Source organism: Mustela nivalis, assembly GCF_964662115.1.
Source record: "Mustela nivalis genome assembly, chromosome: 8".
Taxonomy (NCBI): Eukaryota; Metazoa; Chordata; class Mammalia; order Carnivora; family Mustelidae; genus Mustela; species Mustela nivalis.
This window is the reverse complement of record NC_139027.1, coordinates 122,794,870-122,816,410: the sequence shown is the minus strand read 5'-3', so window position 1 is coordinate 122,816,410 and position 21,541 is coordinate 122,794,870. Positions and strand designations below refer to the sequence as shown.

The 21,541-nt window shown below is 51.7% G+C and overlaps 1 protein-coding gene across 2 annotated transcripts in view; it reads left to right on the top strand.

Moving 5' to 3' along the window:
* The window catches only part of MTCL2 (microtubule crosslinking factor 2), a 68,675-nt gene that overhangs the window by 21,580 nt on the left and 25,554 nt on the right, over nucleotides 1–21,541 (top strand). The window contains exons 3-6 of one of the 2 annotated variants that reach the window (XM_082746196.1): nucleotides 5,179–5,337; nucleotides 17,104–17,166; nucleotides 17,794–18,969; nucleotides 20,176–20,316. In XM_082746196.1, the coding sequence (XP_082602322.1) occupies nucleotides 5,179–5,337; nucleotides 17,104–17,166; nucleotides 17,794–18,969; nucleotides 20,176–20,316 (1,539 nt within the window). The remainder of the gene's footprint in view (nucleotides 1–5,178; nucleotides 5,338–17,103; nucleotides 17,167–17,793; nucleotides 18,970–20,175; nucleotides 20,317–21,541) is intronic. The other variant, XM_082746197.1, reaches the window with a different exon arrangement.

Genomic DNA, 21,541 nt, shown 5'->3' with positions numbered 1-21,541 from the left:
CAGTAGAAAGCCCCTGCCTGTGTACCCAGCTCCCCACTTTCAGAACTCAGCCCAGTGTGAGCAAGGGGCTGCAGGAGCTGGGGGTACAGCCTGGGGCACAGCCAGGCTCTTTCTGCAGGGTTGACTTCTGAACTGAGGCCTGAGCCGGTAGTGGGGTGGGGGCTGCGGAGGGAGCCGCGGAGGGAGCCCTCTCTGTAAGGGCCAGGAGGTAAACCGTGAGCGCCAGCCCTTAGGCAGGCTCGCATTTCCCATTGTCTTTGCAGGTGCGCAGCGGGGAGGGGATTACGGGTGGGCTGTGCAGGTGAGGAAACTGAGCCCAGAAAGGGTGTGTCTCCCAGGCTAAAGCTATCTATCTGACCGGCAACCCCCCCCCCCCAAAAAAAATGGTTACGCAGATATTCAAACTCCAGTCACTGGATGGAAGGGGCAAGGGAGAGGAAGAGCTGCGGAAGTTCAGGTGAAGCAGAGTTAGGGCCTGGATGGGGATTTGGGGCCAGGACACCCAAGAGTCAGCCTTAGAAAGATGAGGGGGGGACGATGACCGACGACTGGGCCGGCAGGCCAGCGCCTCCTTGGGCGGAGTGCGGAGCAGCTGGTGTGCGTGTGGGAGGGGGTCTTGGCTGCCCGAGCACGGAAGCCGCCCCTTCTGTTGGGATTTGAACTAGCCAATCAGCGTCCACCTTGGCCCCTTCACTCCCTCTTCTCCCCGCCCCTGCAGCGCCAGCTCTGAGCTCATCCCCGCAGGCCGGGTCTGGCACCGTGCTACACCCCACGTGCTGGGCTTGTTCTCATTCACTTTGGGGGTTCTTAGAATTGTGGTATCTCCTGGGAGTGCTTGATCGGCCGAGCTGGGGAGGGTCCCCAGAGCTGGGAATTCCGGGGAACTCTGACTTGCTCTGCCATCTCCTTGGCCCAGGCCAGGACTGGCATTGGGCCACCTCTTGGGGGCCTCAGTTTCCCCTTCTGTTAAATACGGGGCAGAGAGCAGCCAAATCTGTAGGGCTTTTGCCGTTCTAGTGGTTTTGTCCAGCAGGTAGGTTATTGGTGAGGGCGCCTTGAAAAACACCTTGGTATCTCTCCCCAGCAGGCTCTCTGTGGTCTTCTTCACAGACTGCCAGCCCCACAGAGCCTCAGTGGGAACATTGCCCAGCATGGGGAAGGCAGGGTGGCAGCGGGACAAAGACCCACTCTCCCCCTTGCTTGGTGTGTGGCCCTCGCAACACTCCTTCACATCTCTGAGCCTCAGTTTCCCCTTGTGGAAAATGGAGATAAAACTAGATTCTACCTATAGATATTTTTTTTTAAGGTTTTATTTATTTATTTTATAGGCAGAGATCAAAGGAGGCAGAGAGCCAGGCAGAGAGAGAGGAAGAAGCAGGGCTCCCCAATGAGCAGAGAGCCCGATGTGGGACTCTATCCCAGGACCACAATCTTAACTGAAGGCAGAGGTTTTAACCCACTGAGCCACCCAAGGCGCCCTACCTATAGAGATTTTTGTGAGGTTAAAACAAAATGGCTCAAGTAAAGACAGTGCTGGCCCCCAAATCTCGTGCGGGGTGCTCACCCAGCAAAGGAACAAATATTGGTTGTAGTGTTAATGTTCAGGAGAAGAACCTAGAAGGCAGTAGGGGGTAAGGGCAGGGAAGGGGATGCCAGAATCTCAGCCGGCCTTTGTGGATTAGAATCCTCTGGCAGCTTGTCCATAGTGCACATTCCCAGGCCCTACCTCCCATTCCCCCTCCCTGAGGATTCAGAGTGACAGGGACAGGGACGCCCATGAGCCAAGAGGCCCAGTGAGCAGGGGGGCCGTGGCCTGGAGGCTGCTGGTTGCTTCTGGCAGGAGCCCGGCCTCAGCGCTGTAAACAGTGACCTCATGGCTGAGCACATTGTATGCGCTTTGGGGGTTTGCCCTGGTGTCCGGAAGCTGCAGCTGCTTCACCTCCCATAGTATCTCAGCCCCCTGCCCTGGGAATAGTTGGGAGGATCGTCCGAGAATGGAATGAGACAAGCAGGTGGGGCCCTGTAAGCACATGAGTCCGTGAACCCTCTGCGGGGCTTATTACTAATACTTTGAGTACAGATATTAACATGATGTCTTCAAGCTTGGGGCCAGCAACAGGGTCAGGTGGAGAGCAGGACCCTAGAGTTGACCCACCAGATTTCAAACCTTATTTCTGTAGCTTCCTAGCCATGTGACCTTGGGCAGGTGACCTTTCCTTTTTGCACGTCAGAATGGGAATCATAAAGCCCTTCCTAATGTGGTGTCAGGAAGTGAGAGCTGATTCTTTTTTTTTTTTTTTTTAAATCATTTTATTTATGTAACTGACAGAGAGACAGCGAGAGCAGGAACACAAGCAGGGGGAATGGGAGAGTTTGGAAACAAGCTTCCTGTCAAGCAGGGAGCCTGATGTGGGGCTTGATCTCAGGATCCTGGGATCGTGACCTGAGCTGAAGGCAGACGCCTAATGACTGAGCCTCCCAGGCGCCCTGTGAGAATTAATTCTATAAATCACCCATGAGAGGTGATAGCACGCAGTGCCACTGAGGCTCAGAGAGAGGAAGGGACAGGCAGAGACCACCAGACTCCTGCCCTCCAGGCTACCATGGTCTTCGCTTCTGTGGGCCTCTGCTGGGGGCACAGGGTCCTGTGAGACCTGAAATTAAGGGCTGTTTTGTTCACACTGGAATCCTGTAAGTTGCCTGGGGTTGGACGTTCTCCACATAGCAATCCCCGGGGGTGGGGGATAAATGGGGAAGGAGATCCTGCGGATCCTGCGGAGAATGGGGCGGAAGGAGGCTGCGGACTCATGGAAGGGGTGAAATCAATACAGTCATTTATGAACCCAAGAGGACCCAGGAATCTGCACAGATCATGACTTCTTGGTGGAGAGTGTTGCCTCCCTGGTTGAGGCCATGGTGGGGATGGAGCAATCCCTCAGTGGAGAGGAGCTGGCCCCAAGTGGGAGCACAGTTAGGAGAGAAGCCCTCACACCAGTCAGGGACACGGCCCTCCCTGGACAATGGGCGGAGTGGCTGATTGAGGGGAGCATCCCTAGTCAAGTTAGGGGAGGTACAACAGCCATTCACTCCTTCATTTCCCTCTCTTTTCACTTTTTGGAACCTTGAATTTGTTTGTTCTCCCACCAGCGTTTACCGGGCACTAGTGTGTGCCAGACCATGCCCTGCTGCTGGGACATGGGGATGTGGAGGAGCCCAGGTGTGATCCGGGGTCTTCATCTCTGTGCCCCCCACTCCTGCCTCCATGGTCTCAGCAGGGTGAATGAATGAATGAATGAATGAATGAATGGGATATTCATCAGGACAGGGGCTTCTGGGTGACCTAATGGCCCCAAACTGAGGACCATAGCCAGGAGCCTGGGACTGAACACTTTCAGCAAAAATCCTGACACCAAACTCCAGAGTGAGGCTGTGGGGTATTGGGCCCAGTCCAACAAAACGAGTGCACGGAGGTGAAGCAGTGATGTTTGGGCCTGGGTCCAGGCAGAGGGCAGAGGGCATTAAAAAATTGCATTTCTCCATGTTCCAGCCACCAGCCCAGGAGCTGTGTCATGTGTTCCTCACAGCGGCCCCGGGAGTAATAGCTCTGCTTACCAGTGACCACACTGAGACTTCAAATGTGTCATTAAACTTGCCATGGGTGTCCACACCGAAAGTGCTGGAATCGGACTCAGTGTAGTTCTACCCACCTGCCAAGTTCTTGTTCTGATACTAACGGGTTGCTCACCCCACGATGTGGACAGGGGAAGATTCTGGCCATCCTTGGAGATCTTCAGGGGCAGAGTGCGGCAGTGGGCACCAGAGGGAGGGGGAGGCAGGGCTGAATTTCCTTTCTGGCCGTTGTTTTTCCTGGCCTGTCTCTCACACTGCCAGTGGGGCCATGCCGAGCTGGGCCTGGGTCCAGGCAGAGGGCAGAGGCAGGGAGGGCCCTCTTCGCTTCCGGCGTGGAGGAGGCCCTCTTCCCCTGCTGTTTCCGAGCCTGGCAGGCCTGGGGCGTTGGGCTGTCTGCCCCTTACATACCTCTTGCTGGCAAAGCCCTCGGACGCCTCCAGAGCCTGGCCACGTTGGCCTCTCAGGCAGATTCTAGGGGCTCCCTCTAGCTCAGCTTACCCTGCCTTGGCATGACCCCGAGTCAGGTCACTTAGGCAGCGAGCCTCACACAGAATTGGGGTAAAGGTGCATGAATCTGGCACATGGTAGGTTTTTGACAAATGATAGTGCCTGGATGGCTCAGGGGTAGTTGGGACTTACCGGCTCAGAGGAGCCTACCACACCTCCAGGGGCTCCCCTTTCCTGGCCTTTGACCCTCAGGGTGTCCTTGAGGAAACGGGGTGCTTTGCTGCAGAGCCCTGGCACCAGGATTGGCATTTGCAGCTCTGTTAGTTCCTTTCTGTAGGGATGACTTGGACCCACGCCCAGCCTTTGTCATTTAGAGCATGTTCTATATCCCAGACAATTGGAAACCAGCCTCAGGGTCACATCATGACTTCCAGCAAGTCATGCCCCTCTCTGAGCTTCGGCCTGAGCACTCCCCCGGCCTGAGCACTCCCCCAGCACTCGCTGTGCTGGCCCAGGGCCAAGGTGTTTTGTGCAATTGCTGATTCAGTCCTCCTGCTGGGCCCATGAGGCTGCCACTATTACTACACCCATTTTGCAGTTAAGGAGACTGAGGCACAGGGTGGGGAAATGGTTTGCCCAGGATCACGTGCTGGTTGGTGGCAGCAGTGGGATTCGGATGGCTCTGGGGGCTGCCCGTCTTGCTCTGGTTTCCACTCCAGCTGACTTCCCTTCCTTTAAAATGAGCTGGCCCTGCCACAGGCTCTTGTGAGAATTGGAAACACCGAATGTGCTGGATAATGGAGAAGGCCTTGCTTAAGAACAGGCAGGGTCTTCCCAGCTTCCTGGGGCCTGAACTGTGTTATAGACACTGGGAGCACAGGGTGCCTGCGTTTGGGTTTTGCTTCTGCTCTTTTCTGGTTGTGTGACCCCCCTACCCTCTACTGACTTCTCTGTGCCTCGGTTTTCTCATCTGCTAAGTGGGAGTGGTGAGAGACCCTGTCTGCTGGGGGGTTGCTCTGCAGCCAAGGCGGGGCAGGGCGGAATGGGGCCTAGCGGAACGGGGCGGGGTGGGGTCCCTGCTCATCACCCACCCTTGCGCAGGTCTCTAAGGACATCTCCGTGCGGCTGCATAAGGAGCTAGAGGCGGTGGAGAAGAAACGGGCGCGGCTGGAGGAGGAGAACGAGGAGCTCCGGCAGCGGCTCATCGAGACCGAGCTGGCCAAGCAGGTGCTGCAGACGGAGCTGGAACGGCCGAGAGAGGTGAGGACCCGTTCGTCCCAGGCAGGGCCAGGCCGGGGCAGGTGGGCGCATGCCAGCCCCACCCAGCCGGGGCTCTGAACCGCTGTGTCTGCACAGTTACGCCTGTAACTGGCAGAGCTGTCTTATTCATGCGTTCATTCCTGCAACACACATTTCCCAAGTACTGCTGTGTGTGCTGTGTCCCAGACGCTGAGGGCACAGTGGTGAATGAAAGACACTGATTCCTGTCCTCCAGGAGCCCATGGGCCCATGAAGGAGACAGACATCCACCTAAGAACCGCAGCTGTGGGAGGATTAACCGGGAAGCACTCCATGGTACCCAGCGTGGGGCCTGGCCCTCTGTCTCAGTTTCCTCACCTACAGAACAGGACAAGGACGCCCCCAGTCTTGTGAGGACTCGCTGTAACTTGTGTGGACGTGATTTAGGGGCTGCCATTAGGTGTGGAGGCAGTGCTGGGGCCGAGCCTCTGGCCGGTGTCTCAGCACAGATGTTAGGACGTTAGATGCTTCCTGAAATATGGCCCCCAGGCACCAGCCTCTCTGGCTTTGCTCATGTGAGTCCTTCCACTTACACGTACTTACTGTCTTCTGCTTTGTGTTGGGCATGTGGCGTGTTAAGTACCGTGCTAGACACTTTCCCTCAACAGTTTCATAAAGGCCCAGTGAGGTTGTGATTGTACCCATTTTTGGATGAGGAAACAGCCTCTGAGAGAAAGAGAGATGTCCTCAGGTTGCACGCGGCCCAGGGGCTCTGTAGAATGCCTCTTGAAAGCCACCTGCCTAGGTGATGCCATCTGCCTAGGGCTAGAATCCTCTAGAATCAGGGGTCTGTGTTCCTGACGGCTCTGGGCAGCTTCTGACCACAGAGGCACAGCTGGGCCTCAGCTGTCTGGCTGCGCATGAGGGTGTCCTGGGATTGTACATTGTTCTAGGGCACTCCCCACCTTCCCCGAGGACAAGCATGTCAGTGTTCCAGGACTGGAACACCACAGCCCTGAGGCCAGAACAGTTCTCCGGCTACCCTTCCTCTGGGTGTGTTGGTGTGACGTGCCAGTGGTTTCTCAGTGTAGAGACAGAGGGCATTTGCTGCTAAGGGCCAGGGGGGAGGTCCCCTCCCTCGGCAGCCTCCTGCCCCTTGTCGCTCCCGCCCCACCGCCCCACCCCTCCCGACCTGTGGTCTGGCCCACAGCACAGGGGCCCTCTTCACCCATCTCAGTGCTGCCACCCTTGATAGTGAAAAGGGGATACAGTTTCAGAGAGTGCCTTGAAACTTAGCATGTTTCTATTTTGTTTTTTAAAGATTAATTTGGAGAGAGTATGTGTGTGAGCAGGGGGAGGGGCAGAGGTTGAGAAGCAGACTCCTCACTGAGCATATGACCCTGAGATGATGACCCGAGCCAAAATCAAGAGTCGGAAACTTAACTGACTGAGCCACCCAGGCGCTCCAACTCAGCGTGTTTCTATTGTAAAGGAGAGGAAACTGAGGCCCAGAGAGGGACAGGTTGCCTGACTTCAGCGCCCCCTTCCTTAGCAGAAGCCACATCCCCTCTAAGTTTCCATTTCTCCATTTGATATTAGGATAATAACAGTACCCAGCCCATGAGGTTGTTTATGACAGATTAGGGAACCATAGAACCCTATGAAGAAGTTAAAAAGAATAAAGTAGTATGGCGATTCCTAAACAAATTAAACATGCAGTTATTATTATATGAGCCAGCAATTCCACTTTGGGATCTGTCCCCAAAGAACTGAATGCAGGGATCTGAACAGATATTTGTACCCCTTTGTTCTGAGCAACAATATTCATGATAGGCGAAAAGTAGAAGCAACCCAAATGGCCATCAGTGTATATATATATATATATATATATATATACAGTAGACTTTTTTTTTTTTTAAAGATTTTATTTATTTATTTGACAGAGAGAAATCACAAGTAGATGGAGAGGCAGGCAGAGAGAGAGAGAGAGGGAAGCAGGCTCCCCGCTGAGCAGAGAGCCCAATGCGGGGCTCGATCCCAGGACCCTGAGATCATGACCTGAGCCGAAAGCAGCGGCTTAACCCACTGAGCCACCCAGGCGCCCCATACAGTAGACTCTTGGTAAGCTTTGAAAAGGAATGAAATTCTCACACATGCTACACCATGGATGAACCTTGAAGACATGATGCTAAGTGACATAAGCCAGCCACCAATGGACCAGTATTAGATGGTTCCAAGTATAGGACATATGTAGGGTAGTCCAAATTCATGGAGGCAGAAAGCAGGGTAGAGGTAGCCAGGTGCTAAAGAGAGGAGGGAGTGGGGTATTGGTATTCGGTGGATATAGAGTTTCAGTTTAGGCTAATAAAAAAGTTCTAGAGATGAATAGTGGTTGCTTGGCAAAGCGAATGCACCTAGTGCCACTGAAATGTATCCTTGAAAATGACTAGAAATGGTAAATTTCATGCTATGTATATGTTAGCACAGTTAAAAAAAAAAAGGTAGATATGTAAGTACTGGTGCTGAAAGATATCTAATAGGAAAAGAAAGTTAGAGAGCTGTGTGTGTATATATATTTATATAGTGCAGTCCCACTAAGTATTTTGAAAAGGCATACAGAGCAGACTGGTTTGGGGGCATGTGTATGTGCAAATGCATGGCAGAGGCGAGGAGGAAAATCCCCTGAACTAAGGAGTGAGAGATGGTGGGAATGGCACAGGAAAGAAAATGAGTTTGCTTCATGTTCTTTTAATTAGTGCTGTAGTTAGGTGGATTTGGGTGGGGGGATTATTTGTGAAGTTTGAAATACAGTCAAGCATGTAAAGAACCCCATATGGGGCTGCGTGGTGCTGGGCAGTAGGTGCTCAAGAAATACCGGTTCAGTTCCCCTAGGAAGGCAATGTCAGCAAGGCAGGTCTGGCCCTCCCGGGACATGCCCCTTGGCTTGTTGGGATCTGGGCGAGGGGGCGTGGCCCTGTGCTTATTTGCTGATTGCCTGGTCCCCTTCCCCTCCTCCTTCCTGACATGGTTTCCATGGAGTTGAGGGTCCCTTAGCCATTCTGCCAGAGCTGCTGGAGTCCCATCATCCAGCTCTGCCTTTGCCATCCTGACAGGTTGCTGTGGCGATACTGTCACCCAGCTGGGAACAGGAGCCCCTGGCCTGAGCTGATGTGGTTCCCATGGAGATCACTCTTCGCTGGAGAGAAGGGAGGGTGGCCAGCCCCACCTGCCCTCTGCAGTGGCACCGTTGCCCTGCTGGGCTGCGGCTAAAGAATTGTAACAGCAGCCTCCCCCTCGTCCAGTATCATTCTCGAGTTTTAGGCAGAAAGCCAGTATGAGTGTTGACATGATGTATTAGAATATAGTGGCTGTGTCCGAGTGCTTGCTCTGTACCAGGCGCCACACCAACGGCCTCTCAACATACCTAGAGCTGTTATCCTCATTTTATAGGTGCTACTCTTCTCGACAGTATTTTAATCATAATTCACATTCTATAGGAGCACCTGGGTGGCTCAGTGGGTTAAAGCCTCTGCCTTCAGCTCAGGTCATGATCCCAGGGTCCTGGGATCGAGCCCCACATCAGGCTCTCTGCTCCTCGGGGAGCCTGCTTCTTCTTATCTCTCTCTGCCTGCCTCTCTGCCTACTTGTGATCTCTGTCTGTCAAGTAAATAAATAAAAAATCTTAAAAAAAAAATTCACATTCTATAAAATTCACCATTTAAAAATGTCAAATTTAACGGTTTTGATTTTTTGTTTTTTTGTTTTTTTTTAAAGATTTTATTTATTTATTTGACAGAGAGATAGATCACAAGTAGGCAGAGAGGCAGGCAGAGAGAGAGAGGGAAATAGGCTTCCTGGTGAGCAGAGAGCCAGATGTAGGGCTCTATCCCAGGATCCTGAAATCATGACCCAAGCTGAAGGCTGAGGCTTTAACCCACTGAGCCACCCAGGTGCCCCAAATTTAATGGTTTTTAATGTATTCATGGTGTTGTACGTCCATCACCATGATCTAACTCTAGAATATTTCCACTGTCCCTGAAAGAAAGCCCGTACCCGTTAGTAGTCACTCCCTGTTTCCCCCTGCCCTCCAGCCCCTGGCAACCACTAATCTCCACGGTGGCTCTGGATTTGCCTGTCCCGGACATTTCATACGAATGGAATGCTGTGATAGGTGATGTTTTATGACTGGCTTTTTTCACGCAACATCAGGTTTTCAAGGTTCATCTGGGTTGAAGTATGTGTCAGTACTTAATTCCTTTTTATGGTCAAATAGTAATCCATTGTATAGATAGACATTTTGTGTGTCCACTCATCAGTTGATGGACATTTGGGTTGTTTCCGCCTTCGGACTAGTAAAAGGAATGCTGCTCCATACATTTGCACACGGGTTTTGTACAAGATCCGGGTTTAGCTCTCCTGGGTGTATACCCAGGAGTGGACTGCTGCATGTAGATGGGACTAGGAAAAGACAAAGATGGGCTTCCAACCCAGAACTCTATCTCCCAAAGTCACCCCAACTCTTAGGTGCTGCCCCGCTTTCCTCACCCTGTCCAGGGACCTCCCTAGGATCCGCTGTGTTTTCAGAGCCTCTAAAGGGGCTGCTAACTGCAGGGAGGGAGCCCCTCTGTCTCTGGCACCAGCTTCTTACCCTGATTCCCACTCTGATGGGGTAGACAGGGCGCTGACCGGCATCACATCACCCAGGTTCAACGCTGGGTTCTGCTGGCGGTGTCGTCTGATGCATCCAGGCCGTGGTTTGTGTGGTGCGGGTCAGGCTCGAATTTGGGGTCACACGGGCCTGAGTTTGAATGCTGGCGTTCACGTTGCCACTCACTTGCCAGAGACTGTGCTGCTGGGCCAATCGTGGAACTGTCCCAGGGCTTGGTTTGTTCTTTTATAAAACAGGAATATGCGTGCCTGCTTCTCAGGGATGAGCAGGTGAGGTGCTTAGCCGAGGGGAAGGGCTTGGTAAATGCTGGGGATCCTCATCACCCTTTCAAACTGCTGGCTGGCTCTGGGTCTGCAGTCCCATTTACCTTAAAGAACACATTTCTGCTGCCCTTAGCAAGGCGGGGTCTATAGCAAGCTGCCACTTGCCCGGATAAGGAGCAGTTAGATCGCAAATCGTGCCTGCCGTTGTCAGTGTGGGTCCCCGTGACTTCTGACGTGAGGCTCATGTCTAAGCCAGTCTTTGCTTCCTTCCCCCAGATGGTCTCCCCTTAGCGCAGAGCCACGTGGCCTCTAGCTGCCTCAGTCTTCAAGACGCACCCCCACCGCAGGCCCCCTCTAGAGTAAATTTTGCACGCACAGCGCCATCTGTGTTTTCAGTGAGACCCTTTCAAGCATCCCCTCCATATTTGGTGAAAATCTGCCCAGCTGTTTTGGCAGCAGGTTCATTTTTATTCCTTGAAGGTTGGTCTCTGTTTCCTGGCAGCAGGGGAGCAGGGAAGGCATTGGAGCACAGGGGCCCCTCCAGAGCTGAGCTCAGGCAGCTTCTCTGTGCGGCCTGGACATGCGGGGGAACCAATCTACTAGAGAGAAAGATGAGGCAGGACATAGGCTGTGCTCCTAGCAGGAGCCATTAGACCAAGGATGCTGAAAGGCCCTACCCTGGCTGCTCAGAGATGGTCTTGTGAGTTACTGCTGGTTGGTGGGGAAGTCCCTGATGTTTGCAGGCCAAAGAATGTGCCCTTGGGGTCCGTCACTTAGCGACAGGCATTCTTGTTGGTGGCTGCGACTGTCCCTCCTTGCCCCTTTCTTCCCACTCTCCTGAGGCCTGGGGCCAGAACATCTGCCCCTGGGGGCTCCACAAAGGGGCTCTGACAGGCCCTGGCTCCCTCAAGGGGCACCGCAGCCCCCCAGGCCGCCTGGCCAGCTGCTGCCCTGCAGAGGGAAGGAGGTCTTTGTGCTCTGTGAGCCTGCCTTGTTTTCCCTCCAGAGCTAAAGGGTAGTGTGGGAGCCCAAATGGCTTGGGAGGGGGGAGAGGGAGGGTCAGTTCTAACCAGAAAAGGCTGCAGTCCCTCTGGTCCTGAAAGTGTTTCCCGCTCTGGCCCCTCGTCTCTGCCCACTGCCCTCCCTTCCCAGTGAGGTTACATGGGAGGTTCATGGTACTCAAAGTGTACTGTCTGCCAGTTGGAGAGGTGTCCAGGGACTTTTCTTGGGACAGTATGTAAAAAACTTCTCACTATGATTTTCCTCCCTCCACCCGACAGGTTAGAGGAAGACTAATAGAAAATATAAGTAAGTCATAAGAAGGAAAAATTCACCTGTAATCCAGTATTCAGGGGGAGTTACTCTGAGTAATTATCAAATTATTATTTGGGTGGCAGGGGCATATACTTCCAAAACATTTCTCTTCTTACATGCACACACATATTGCAATGTATAGGTCTAGATGCATTTTTTTCCCTTCTAACAGAAGTGCTCAGTGAAGCAAAAATATCACTACAAAAGCACATCAGGGCGGGCCCAGCCTACCACTAAGGGTACATCTGACCCCAGTGGTATTGGTTGCCTTGGGCAGAAAAACTGGGGACTTGGGCTCACTTTGTTCCTTTTTGTGATTTTTTTTTTAAAAGTGTAGTTGACGCACAACGTGACATTGGTATCAGGTGTACGACATAGTGATTGAACAAGTCTGCACATTTTGCTGTCCTTACCATAGATGTAGCTGCCGTCCGTCACCATGCAGCCCTGTTACAACACCATCGACTACATATCCTGTGCTGTACCTTTCATCCCGGAGACCTATTCAGACCATAACTGAAAGCTTAGATCTCTTACATCGCCCCCCAAATTCCCCCATTTTTGTGGTTTTTGAAGCTTGAATAATGTGAATGTGTTATCTAAAAAAATAATAGAAATAATAATAACCCTACATAAAAAATGAGAAGGAAAGCCTCTCTTAACCACCTCCTTCAATTCTGCTCCTGACCCAGCTTAACCCGTGGTTAGCAGGTTGGTTTGCGTCTTTTTAGCCTTTCTCCGTATTCACACAATGTGTATTTCTCTGTGTATTTTTAGAAAATAAAGATGGGATTATATTGTATCCATGGTTTCTGTAACGTGTAGAATAATGTAGCATGAACACAAACTTCTTAAAAATGCTGGGTGGTTGGGGTTTTCTTCTGCCTGAGGTGCTTATTATAAAAATCAGAGATCACAGAGTCAAGTAAACATAGGAAGGAAAGAAAAGTCTAAAAGAGCACCGTCTATTTCAGTATTTAAACACAGAGCCAAAGGTCAAGAAGGAGCTCCAATTGTCTGGCTGCTGTGGTCACCCTCAGGTTGGGGAGAGAATGACAGGGCCAGGGCGGGGGTGGGGGGGGGGACTTCTGATTGTCACTGTTGTGTAGATTTACAGTGAGGTATTTTTCTATATTAATTTATTTTTAAAACTATTTTGGAATGAGAAAAAAGTCTTAAAGAAAAAGCTGGAGGACTGTGTCTCCCCCACCGGCCACAAATGTGGGGTAAGACAGAGCCAAGTGTAAGTTTGCTTTATTCTCATTGTGAACAGCCTGGGTGGGGTATGTTGTGCGCGCGCACGCGCGTGCACACACACACACACACACACACAGTATGTTCTTCTCACACACACACACACACACACACCCTATTTCTCTAACAATGGTAATATGCTCTAGGTTTTTCCTTTTTATAACAGCTTTATTGAGATATAATTCACATACGATAAAGTTCATCTTTTTAAAATGTACAGTTCAGTGGTTTTGTAGACTATTCAGAGCTGAACAACCTTCACCACTTTCTCCGTCCAGAACCCCAAGCCCATCAACAGTCTCTCCCCAGCCACTGGGGGGGCCATGCCCAGCCCTGGGCAACCACTGATCTGCTCTCTATCATTGTGGATTTGCCTACTGTGGACATTTTATGTAAATGGTATCCTACATTCTGTGGCTTTTTGGGACTGGCTTCCTTCACTTAGCGTGCTGTTTTCAGGATACACACATATGGTATCAAGTACGAGTCCTTCGTTATTTTCGGTGGGTGAGCGATGATACTCCGCATGTGGATATACCACATTTTGTCCATTTGTCAGTTGGTGGACATTTGGGTTGTGGGTTTTGTTGCACGGGTTCCTTCTTTTCCTTACCCAGATGTCCCAGAGACTTTACTATGTCAGGAAATCCCACTCCCGTACTTCCTTTTTAATGGTGTTAGGCATGGTAGGGTTTCATTCCCTTTTTTTTTTTTTTTTTTTTTTTTTTTAGATTTTATTTATTTATTTGATAGAAAGAGATCACAGATAGGCAGAAAGGAAGGCAGAGAGAGAGGGAGAAGCAGACTCCCTGCCAAGCAGAGAGCCCGATGTGGGGCTGGATCCCAGGACCCTGAGATCATGACCTGAGCCGAAGGCAGAGGCTTAACCCACTGAGCCATCCAGGTGCCCTGGATTTCATTCCTTTATATGTGGTGGGTGAGACCTCATAGCGCCCTGCCCCCCCTTCCTGTCACCCCATTTCCTCCCTCCAGGGAGTCTGCAATGCTTGACAATCACCTGAAGCGGCTCAGTTCTGTAGGGAGAGGAAGGGGTTCGCCCAGGATGAGAAACTCAAGTGTTGCGGGATTGCGGGAGTTCAGCTCCCAGGGGAGGCCTCCCTTCCCCCTCAGCTTGCAATAAGTCAGCCCGGATCTGCCAGCCTCACTGTCACCTCACCACTCACTCCATGCCCGGGTGTCCCTTTGAGCACCCCCTTCCCAGGCGCCATTTGTGGGAGGGGCTGTTTGTGGAGGGAACCTGTTTTGTGGCTTCACCCCATTTCCGGCCTTCTCCTTGATTTTCAAAAGATCCCAGATCAGCCCTTCTCACATACTGGCTCTTCGCTCTTGGCCCACAGTGGCTGAAATGTCAGCCTCTGTCTTCCTGCCTCGTTTGCATTTCAAAAGGTCTCTTTAGGATTTGATTGGGCTCCAAGATACACTTCAGACCCCAGCTGGAGTTCAGTTCCTGGGCTCTCTGGTTCTAGGCTGGGCACACTGTAGGATCAACCTGGGAAGCTGTTTGAAAATCCCAATGCCTGGGACCCACCCTGGCCAATTACAGCAGCATCTCTGGCACCAGGAGCATCAGCATTTTTTGTTCAATTTCCCCCAGGTAATTGTTATGCGCACCCAGGTTGAGAGCTGCTGTGCCCCCAACACTCGGAGCACATTTTCTCCTTCCAAGTCTTGGGGAACTATGTCGGGACCTCGGTCGAGAACTGGCCCCGGGTCAGCTATGGATTTACTGTGGGACCTTTCTCCCACCTTCAGCGAGCTGGGGGCTTGGATTAGATCCATGGTTCTTGATGAAGTTCTAGAATATAGGTGAGGTTCAGTGGGGTGAGGTCCGGAGCCGATGACCAAGAAAGAATTCTTGAGACATCTTTGGTGCAAAATGGTGGTTTATTAAAGCACAAGAACAGGACCTGTGGGCAGGAAGAGCTGCTGCCCCCTTGCTGCTGGCCACCCCCCACCTCAAGTGGTGAGGGATGGCAGGTTAAGTACCATGGAGTAGGGGGGAGGTAAGGAAAAGGGAGGTTTCAATAGAATTTTCATACGCTAAAGAGGACCTACAAAAGATACCAGATACCAGAGGCCTTGCCATTGCCAAGGTCGTTTTGCCCTGTAGCAAGGTATTAACATTAAGATGGGTGGGAAATTCCTAAAGAATGTCACCTATGTCCCACCCAGGAGTGTGGGGGTGGGGGAAGATTGGAGGGTGTCAGCTTTTGCTTTGTTCTCAGCCAGCCTTCTGTTCTCTCATCAATTCTCACCTTCAGGGATGGGTTTGAGAGGTGGGGGGCTAGGGAAGCATGCATTCAAACACCTGGGAGCACTCAGAAAATACTTGAACTTGAAAAGTAAAGGCAACCCAAGCGAGGTTCTGTACATTTAGTATAAATCATCCTTCTCGTGGGAAGGAATTTTCAACACACTCATCCATCTGAGTGACTTTTAAAAGTTATTTTTAAAAAAAATTTAAAAGATTGTATTTATTTATTAGAGCAAAGAGAGGGGCAGAGGGAGAGGGAGAGAGAGAATTTCAAGCAGAATCCCCACTGAGCACTTTGTGGTGGACGAGTGGGGAGCTCGAACCCTTGACCTTGAGATCATGACCTGAGCTGTTATCAAGTCAGTCTCTTAACCGACTGAGCCACCCAGGAGCCCCCTGAGTGACTTTTTTAAACATCAAGAAACTTTAGGAGAAATTATTGTAACATTTCCTCAAGTTCCCCTCCATAGGGCTTGTGCCATTTGCATTCTTCCCAGAGGAATAGGACTTTTCCTGCTTCTTCATAGCTTCACCAATAGAATATATTGTCAGATGTTTGGATTTTTGCCCATCCGATGGGTGAGAAATGGTCTCTGGGTGTAGTTTTTTTTTTTTTTTTTTTTTAAGATTTTATTTATGTGACAGACAGAGATCACAAGTAGGCAGAGGGGGGAGGGAGCAGGCTCCCTGCTGAGCAGAGAGTCCAACATGGGGCTCTATCCGATGATCCTGAGATCATGACCTGAGCTAAAGGCAGAGGCTTTAACCCACTGAGCCACCCAGGCACCCCTCTAGATGTAGTTTTAATTTGCATTTCTCTATCTTGAATAGGGTTGAACATCTTCCTCTGGTTACAAGCCGTTTTACCTTTCTTTTCCTGAGCAGTTTTTCTATCTCTAGCACATTTTAGTATATGTTTGTTGGCCTTTTGTTTCATATTTTGTGAAGCTCTATATGTACTTAGGATATTAACCCTTTGTCAGTGCAATAAACTGCAATGTTCTTCCCAGTATCGTTTATACTTTTACTTTCTTAGGGTACTTTTTTCCATGTAGAATTTGCTTATCTAATTAAGAGTATTAATTTCTTAAAAAAATCAGTTTCTTTTCATATCAGTTCTGGATTTTTGAATTATGACTATTTTGGTGTTATTTTGCATGAAAACTTACAATTTAAGTTGTGAAAAATCAAGCCGTCCCTCCTGTGTAATTGTGATCTGTTTTACCCATTATGCATTTGTTTATTAGTATGCATTCCGAATTAAAGTTCATAAGGACAGGATTCCCCCTGAAATGGAGATTTGTGTGTTTATGGAAGAGTCCCCTTGGGAATAATGCCACCAAGGAGCCTCAGAGCATTCACACTAACGGCTTTGGCCCATCTGCTGGGGAGCTCTGGAGCTGGGATGGCTGTTAAGAGTTGTTCTGAGCTGAGGCAGGAGGCTCTGGACCAGTCATTGCATCTGGGCATATCATCTTGAACGAGGGGGCTGCCCTCAGCCAGCGGCATCACTTACGTCTTAGTTGGGGGAACAAGTGCCCCAGTTCTGAGGAGGCGGGAATCTGAGTGGAGCCCATAGCATCCTCCCCAGGTATCCTGTCTGGCTTGTTCACTGCCGTGTCCTCTGTGCCTCGCTGTACCTGACACATAATAGGTACTCAAGAAATCTTCGGTGAATGAATGAAAGACGTAGAAGAACAGAAACCCAGATTTCTGGGTCTTGGCCCAGGCGAACTGGATCCTAATGTAGATGTGGGTTTGGAGGGGAACCCTGGGCATGTGTGATCAGAGTCCTCTCCTTACATGCTTCTGGTGTTCTGGGTGTTCTTGAAGACCCCTGTAACTCAGTAGTTGGTGCTTGTCAAGCACTGATCGTGGCTGGGCTAGGCTGGGCAAGGAGGAGGGCCCACAGTGGAACCCAAGGCACCTTGACTACTTTTCGATGCCCATCATCAACCTATGAGCTTTCAGTTTTCTGAGGTTTTTTTTTGTATTTTGTTTTTAATTTCTAGCATTCCTTGAAGAAGAGAGGAACCCGCTCCCTGGGGAAGACAGACAAGAAGCCTTCGGTGCAGGTATTTCCTGGCAGCCCCCATGGCCCCCACAGGCAATTTTGAATCTGAAGGGCCAAGGCCTAACTAACTCCAAGTGGCCCGGGAAGCCCACTCTTCCCCAGCCTCAACCCCGCCCTTCTCCTTTTCACTTTCTTGGCTTCAGTGCTCATTTCACTTCCCAATATGATGCCCGGAGCCCATGGTTTTTGCACTGGCAGATGGATCAAGTGCTCCATACAGATGTGGTACAGGTCAGGCATAGGGTACGGTTAGCTTCTTGTGATCCTGGATTGTCAGCGTGCCAGGCACTTTTCCTACAATATCTCTTTTAATCCTCCCCGTGGCTCCATGAGGAAGGGAGTGTTAACTGCCCCATTTTACAGATGAGGAAACTATAGTAGTCATGGTAGCAGCAGTGGCAGCAACAGTTGTGTGGCAGGATGTTGTCTACTCCAGGAAGCCCTCCCGGATTCCCCAGGCTGTGCCACATCAAGGAGGTCTCCCTCCCTGTCTCCCCTGCTCCTCGAGAGTCAGGGCCTTGTCTGATTCCTTCCTGTGTCCCCCAGCACGTAGTTAGCGCTCCCTGAAGTGCGGTCGTGACCCTCACCTTCCTGAGTCCTGTGTGTCCTTGTGTCCATCCGGCTGCAGGAGGACAGCGCGGACCTGAAGTGCCAGCTGCACTTTGCAAAGGAGGAGTCAGCCCTCATGTGTAAGAAGCTCAGCAAACTCGCCAAGGAGAACGACAGCATGAAGGAGGAGCTGCTCAAGTACCGCTCGCTCTTCGGGGACCTGGATGGCGCCCTGTCCGCCGAGGAGCTGGCGGATGCGCCCCACTCCCGGGAGACCGAGCTGAAGGTGCACCTGAAGCTGGTGGAGGAGGAAGCCAACCTGCTGAGCCGCCGCATCGTGGAGCTGGAGGTGGAAAACCGAGGCCTGCGGGCAGAGATGGACGACATGAAGGATCACGGGGGTGGCAGCGGCGAGGCCCGCCTGGCCCTCTCTGCGCTGGGTGGCGGCGAGTGCGGGGAGAGCCTGGCCGAGCTGCGGCGGCACCTGCAGTTCGTGGAGGAGGAGGCGGAGCTGCTGCGGCGTTCGTCGGCCGAGCTGGAGGACCAGAACAAGCTGCTGCTGACCGAGCTGGCCAAGTTCCGCGCGGAGCACGAGCTGGACGTGACGCTGTCGGAGGACAGCTGCTCGGTGCTCAGCGAGCCCTCGCAGGAGGAGCTGGCGGCCGCCAAGCTGCAGATCGGCGAGCTCAGCGGCAAGGTCAAGAAGCTGCAGTACGAGAACCGGGTGCTGCTCTCCAACCTCCAGCGCTGTGACCTCGCCTCCTGCCAGAGCACACGGCCCATGCTGGAGACGGACGCCGAGGCCGGGGACTCTGCCCAGTGTGTGCCCGCGGCTCTTGGCGACGCCCCCAGCCCCCATGCTGCTCGGCTCTGCAGGGCCCGGGAGACCGAGGCGCTGCCTGGGCTGAGGGAACAGGCTGCGCTGGTCAGCAAGGCCATCGACGTCCTGGTGGCCGACGCCAACGGCTTCTCGGCTGGCCTCCGGCTCTGTCTGGACAACGAGTGTGCTGACTTTCGGCTGCACGAGGCCCCCGACAACAGCGAGGGTCCCAGGGATGCCAAGCTCATCCACGCCATCCTGGTGAGGCTGAGTCTGCTGCAGCAGGAGCTCAACGCCTTCACACGCAAGGCGGATGCCGCCCTGGGGGGCTCTTCCAAGGAGCAGCCAGAGCCCTTCTCATCGCTGCCTGCATTGGGCTCCCAGGGGCCCTCCAAGGAGTTGCTTTTGGCCAAAGACCTTGGCTCCGACTTCCAGGTAAGATGTCCCAGTCACAGCCCCCGTTACTTCTTTTGTTAGAAATTTTTTGCCAAATCCTATGCAGGACAGAGGGGCACATGGCACTCGAGTGTGCGGCTTACTGGATTTTCCTGAGGGGAGAACACCAGTGTCCTCATCACCCAGAACACGACCGTGTCATCATCACAGCATGATGCCCTTTGAAGTCTTTCTGTACGTGTCCTCTCGTGGGCTTGTTTCTCACCCAGATTGTTTTATGTGGTACCTGCTGTCACCACACAACTGATTTTTCTTGTGTAATGTGTCTAGTGGTTCGTGCGCTTACACTGCCGTATTTATTGGTCATGTACTTTTTTGTGCTTAGAGCTGGAGCAAAACCAGACCTGATTCCTGTCCTCTGGTCCCTGTCATCTAGTGGGGAAGAAAGATGTACATCAAGATGTCAGGCCACTGGAATATGAAATGACAAACAGATAGGAGGGCTCTCAGGGAAGGACACTTGGTTCTGTGAACAAGGAACGTGACCTTGTCTTCAGGTCAGGGAAGGCCTCTGATGTGAGCTGAGATCATAAGGGTTGATTAGCAGGGAAGAGACTTGTAAACAGAGAGAGCAGCCCCTGAGAAGGCATCATGGCCGAAAGGAGCATGGTGTGCCTGTGGGCAAAGGGAAGGAGGGTGGCTGGCTGGGGTATGGGAGCATTTCATCCTGAGAGCAGTGGGAGGGGTCTAACCACATCCGTACAAATTTAGCTTTTTTTCTGACAACAACACGGTGTAGTTGTGCCATAATTTCTTTAATCTGTGCCCTGCTGATCTGGCTTGACCTTACTTTTTTAAGCAAGCAGGAACCCCCCCCCCCCACCCCTCCCGGCCAATGTTAGGTCTCCCCCTTGGTTCTTCTGGAGGTAGGAATGAGCTGAGGCTACCCATGTGGCAGGATTGTTGAGGCTGGCTCAGAAGGTTTGTGCATAAGACATTCTCGGGACCAGGATTCTCACCCACCACTTGGCTACTTATTCATCCTTTCCACAGAGACTCGCTCGCTGAGTAGTTGTAGGCCCGAATCTGGGCTGCAGAGCTGAACCCACTGAGGCCCCAGCCCTCAAGTGGGTGGTCAGAGCCTCTTCTAGAGCCCAGGGCCTGGGGTGGGGGCTGCTTCTCGCACCCCCTGGGCCCCTCCCCATTGTTACCTTTGGTCTCTTCCGCCTGTGCCTCTGGGTGCAGCCACCTGACTTCAGGGATCTGCCAGAATGGGAGCCCAGGATACGAGAGCCCTTCCGCAGTGGTGACTTGGACTCCAAGCCTGACCCCAGCCGGAACTTCAGGCCTTACCGAGCTGAAGACAATGATTCCTACGCCTCTGAGGTGGGCCTAGGCCTGATGGAGTGAGGGGGAGGGCTGGAGGAGAGTGGCTGGGGCCTCCCAGAAGTGGGGAGATCTGTGCCGAAGCTTAGCTGGTGATGACGTGGGTTTTGAGTGTTCTGTGTGGTTCCACGCTTCCAGGCAGCAAGCTGAAAGGGAGACAAGGAGGTCTGGGTCTTGGCCTGATAAAAGGAAGCTTATAAACTCATTTGAAAGAAGGGATTTTGTTTTGCTGTACTAAATTTCACAGGGAATTTGATGGTTTATGTCATTTAACGAAACCACTCATTTCTTTAGCGAGAGGGCAGCAATCTTTATAGTCAGGCTGACTGCTTTCGTTCAAATTGCACAACTACTATATACTGGCTGTGAGATTGTAGACCAGTCCCTTGACCTCTCTGATCTCTGTTTTCTCACCTTTACAATAAAGGTAATCCTTCAGAGGGCTGTTGAAGGGATTAAATGCCTGAAAAGGCTTATTACAGCCTGATCCTGTTGGGTGAGGAAGAGGAGGATGACACATCTCAGGGCCTCAGGGGACCCAGTGTGGCTTTGTGGCCTTTGGCCTGTTCCCATTCTCTGGCTGCATCTTTCCGGCTTGTAACATGGGAGGATTCAAGTGGGTGGAGATTGTTGAATTTCTAGGATTCCCTCATCCTGAGCCTCCCTCCCCAGCCTTCTGAGTCTTCACCACCACTTCATAATGAACCTGAAGTAGGAAAAGGCTCCTGTGGTTGGGATGGAGTCTCCCTGAGACTCCTGAGCCATGGAGAACCTTGTGTGTGTCCCACGTTAAGAACCCTTTTCTTCTGAACATCCATGGAAGGCAATTTTGTGGTCCCAGGAAGGCCAATCTGCAAGTGCCCAGGGGGAGAAATTCCCCTGGAAGCTGAAGAATCAAACTAAGTGGTCTGAGCTTCCTAGCAGCCATGGCAAAAAGGGAAAAAACAAAACATTACATGAGATACTTAGTTCTCATTTTCTGAGAAAAGGAGATAGGCCAGCTCACCTGCATGCATTTGGTTATTGTTTCAGTCAGTCACTCTTGACTGAGCAGTTACAACTTTCCAGGCTCTGTGTTAGGCATCGAGTCTAAGAAGAACTCCACAAGAATCTTTCATATAAAATAGGCATAAAAGATACACCTTAAGTCAGAGTGCCTTCCATAACCAAGTTTCCATGTTATTGGCTAGATAAAAAAATTTTTTTTTCCACAGAGGGACATCTT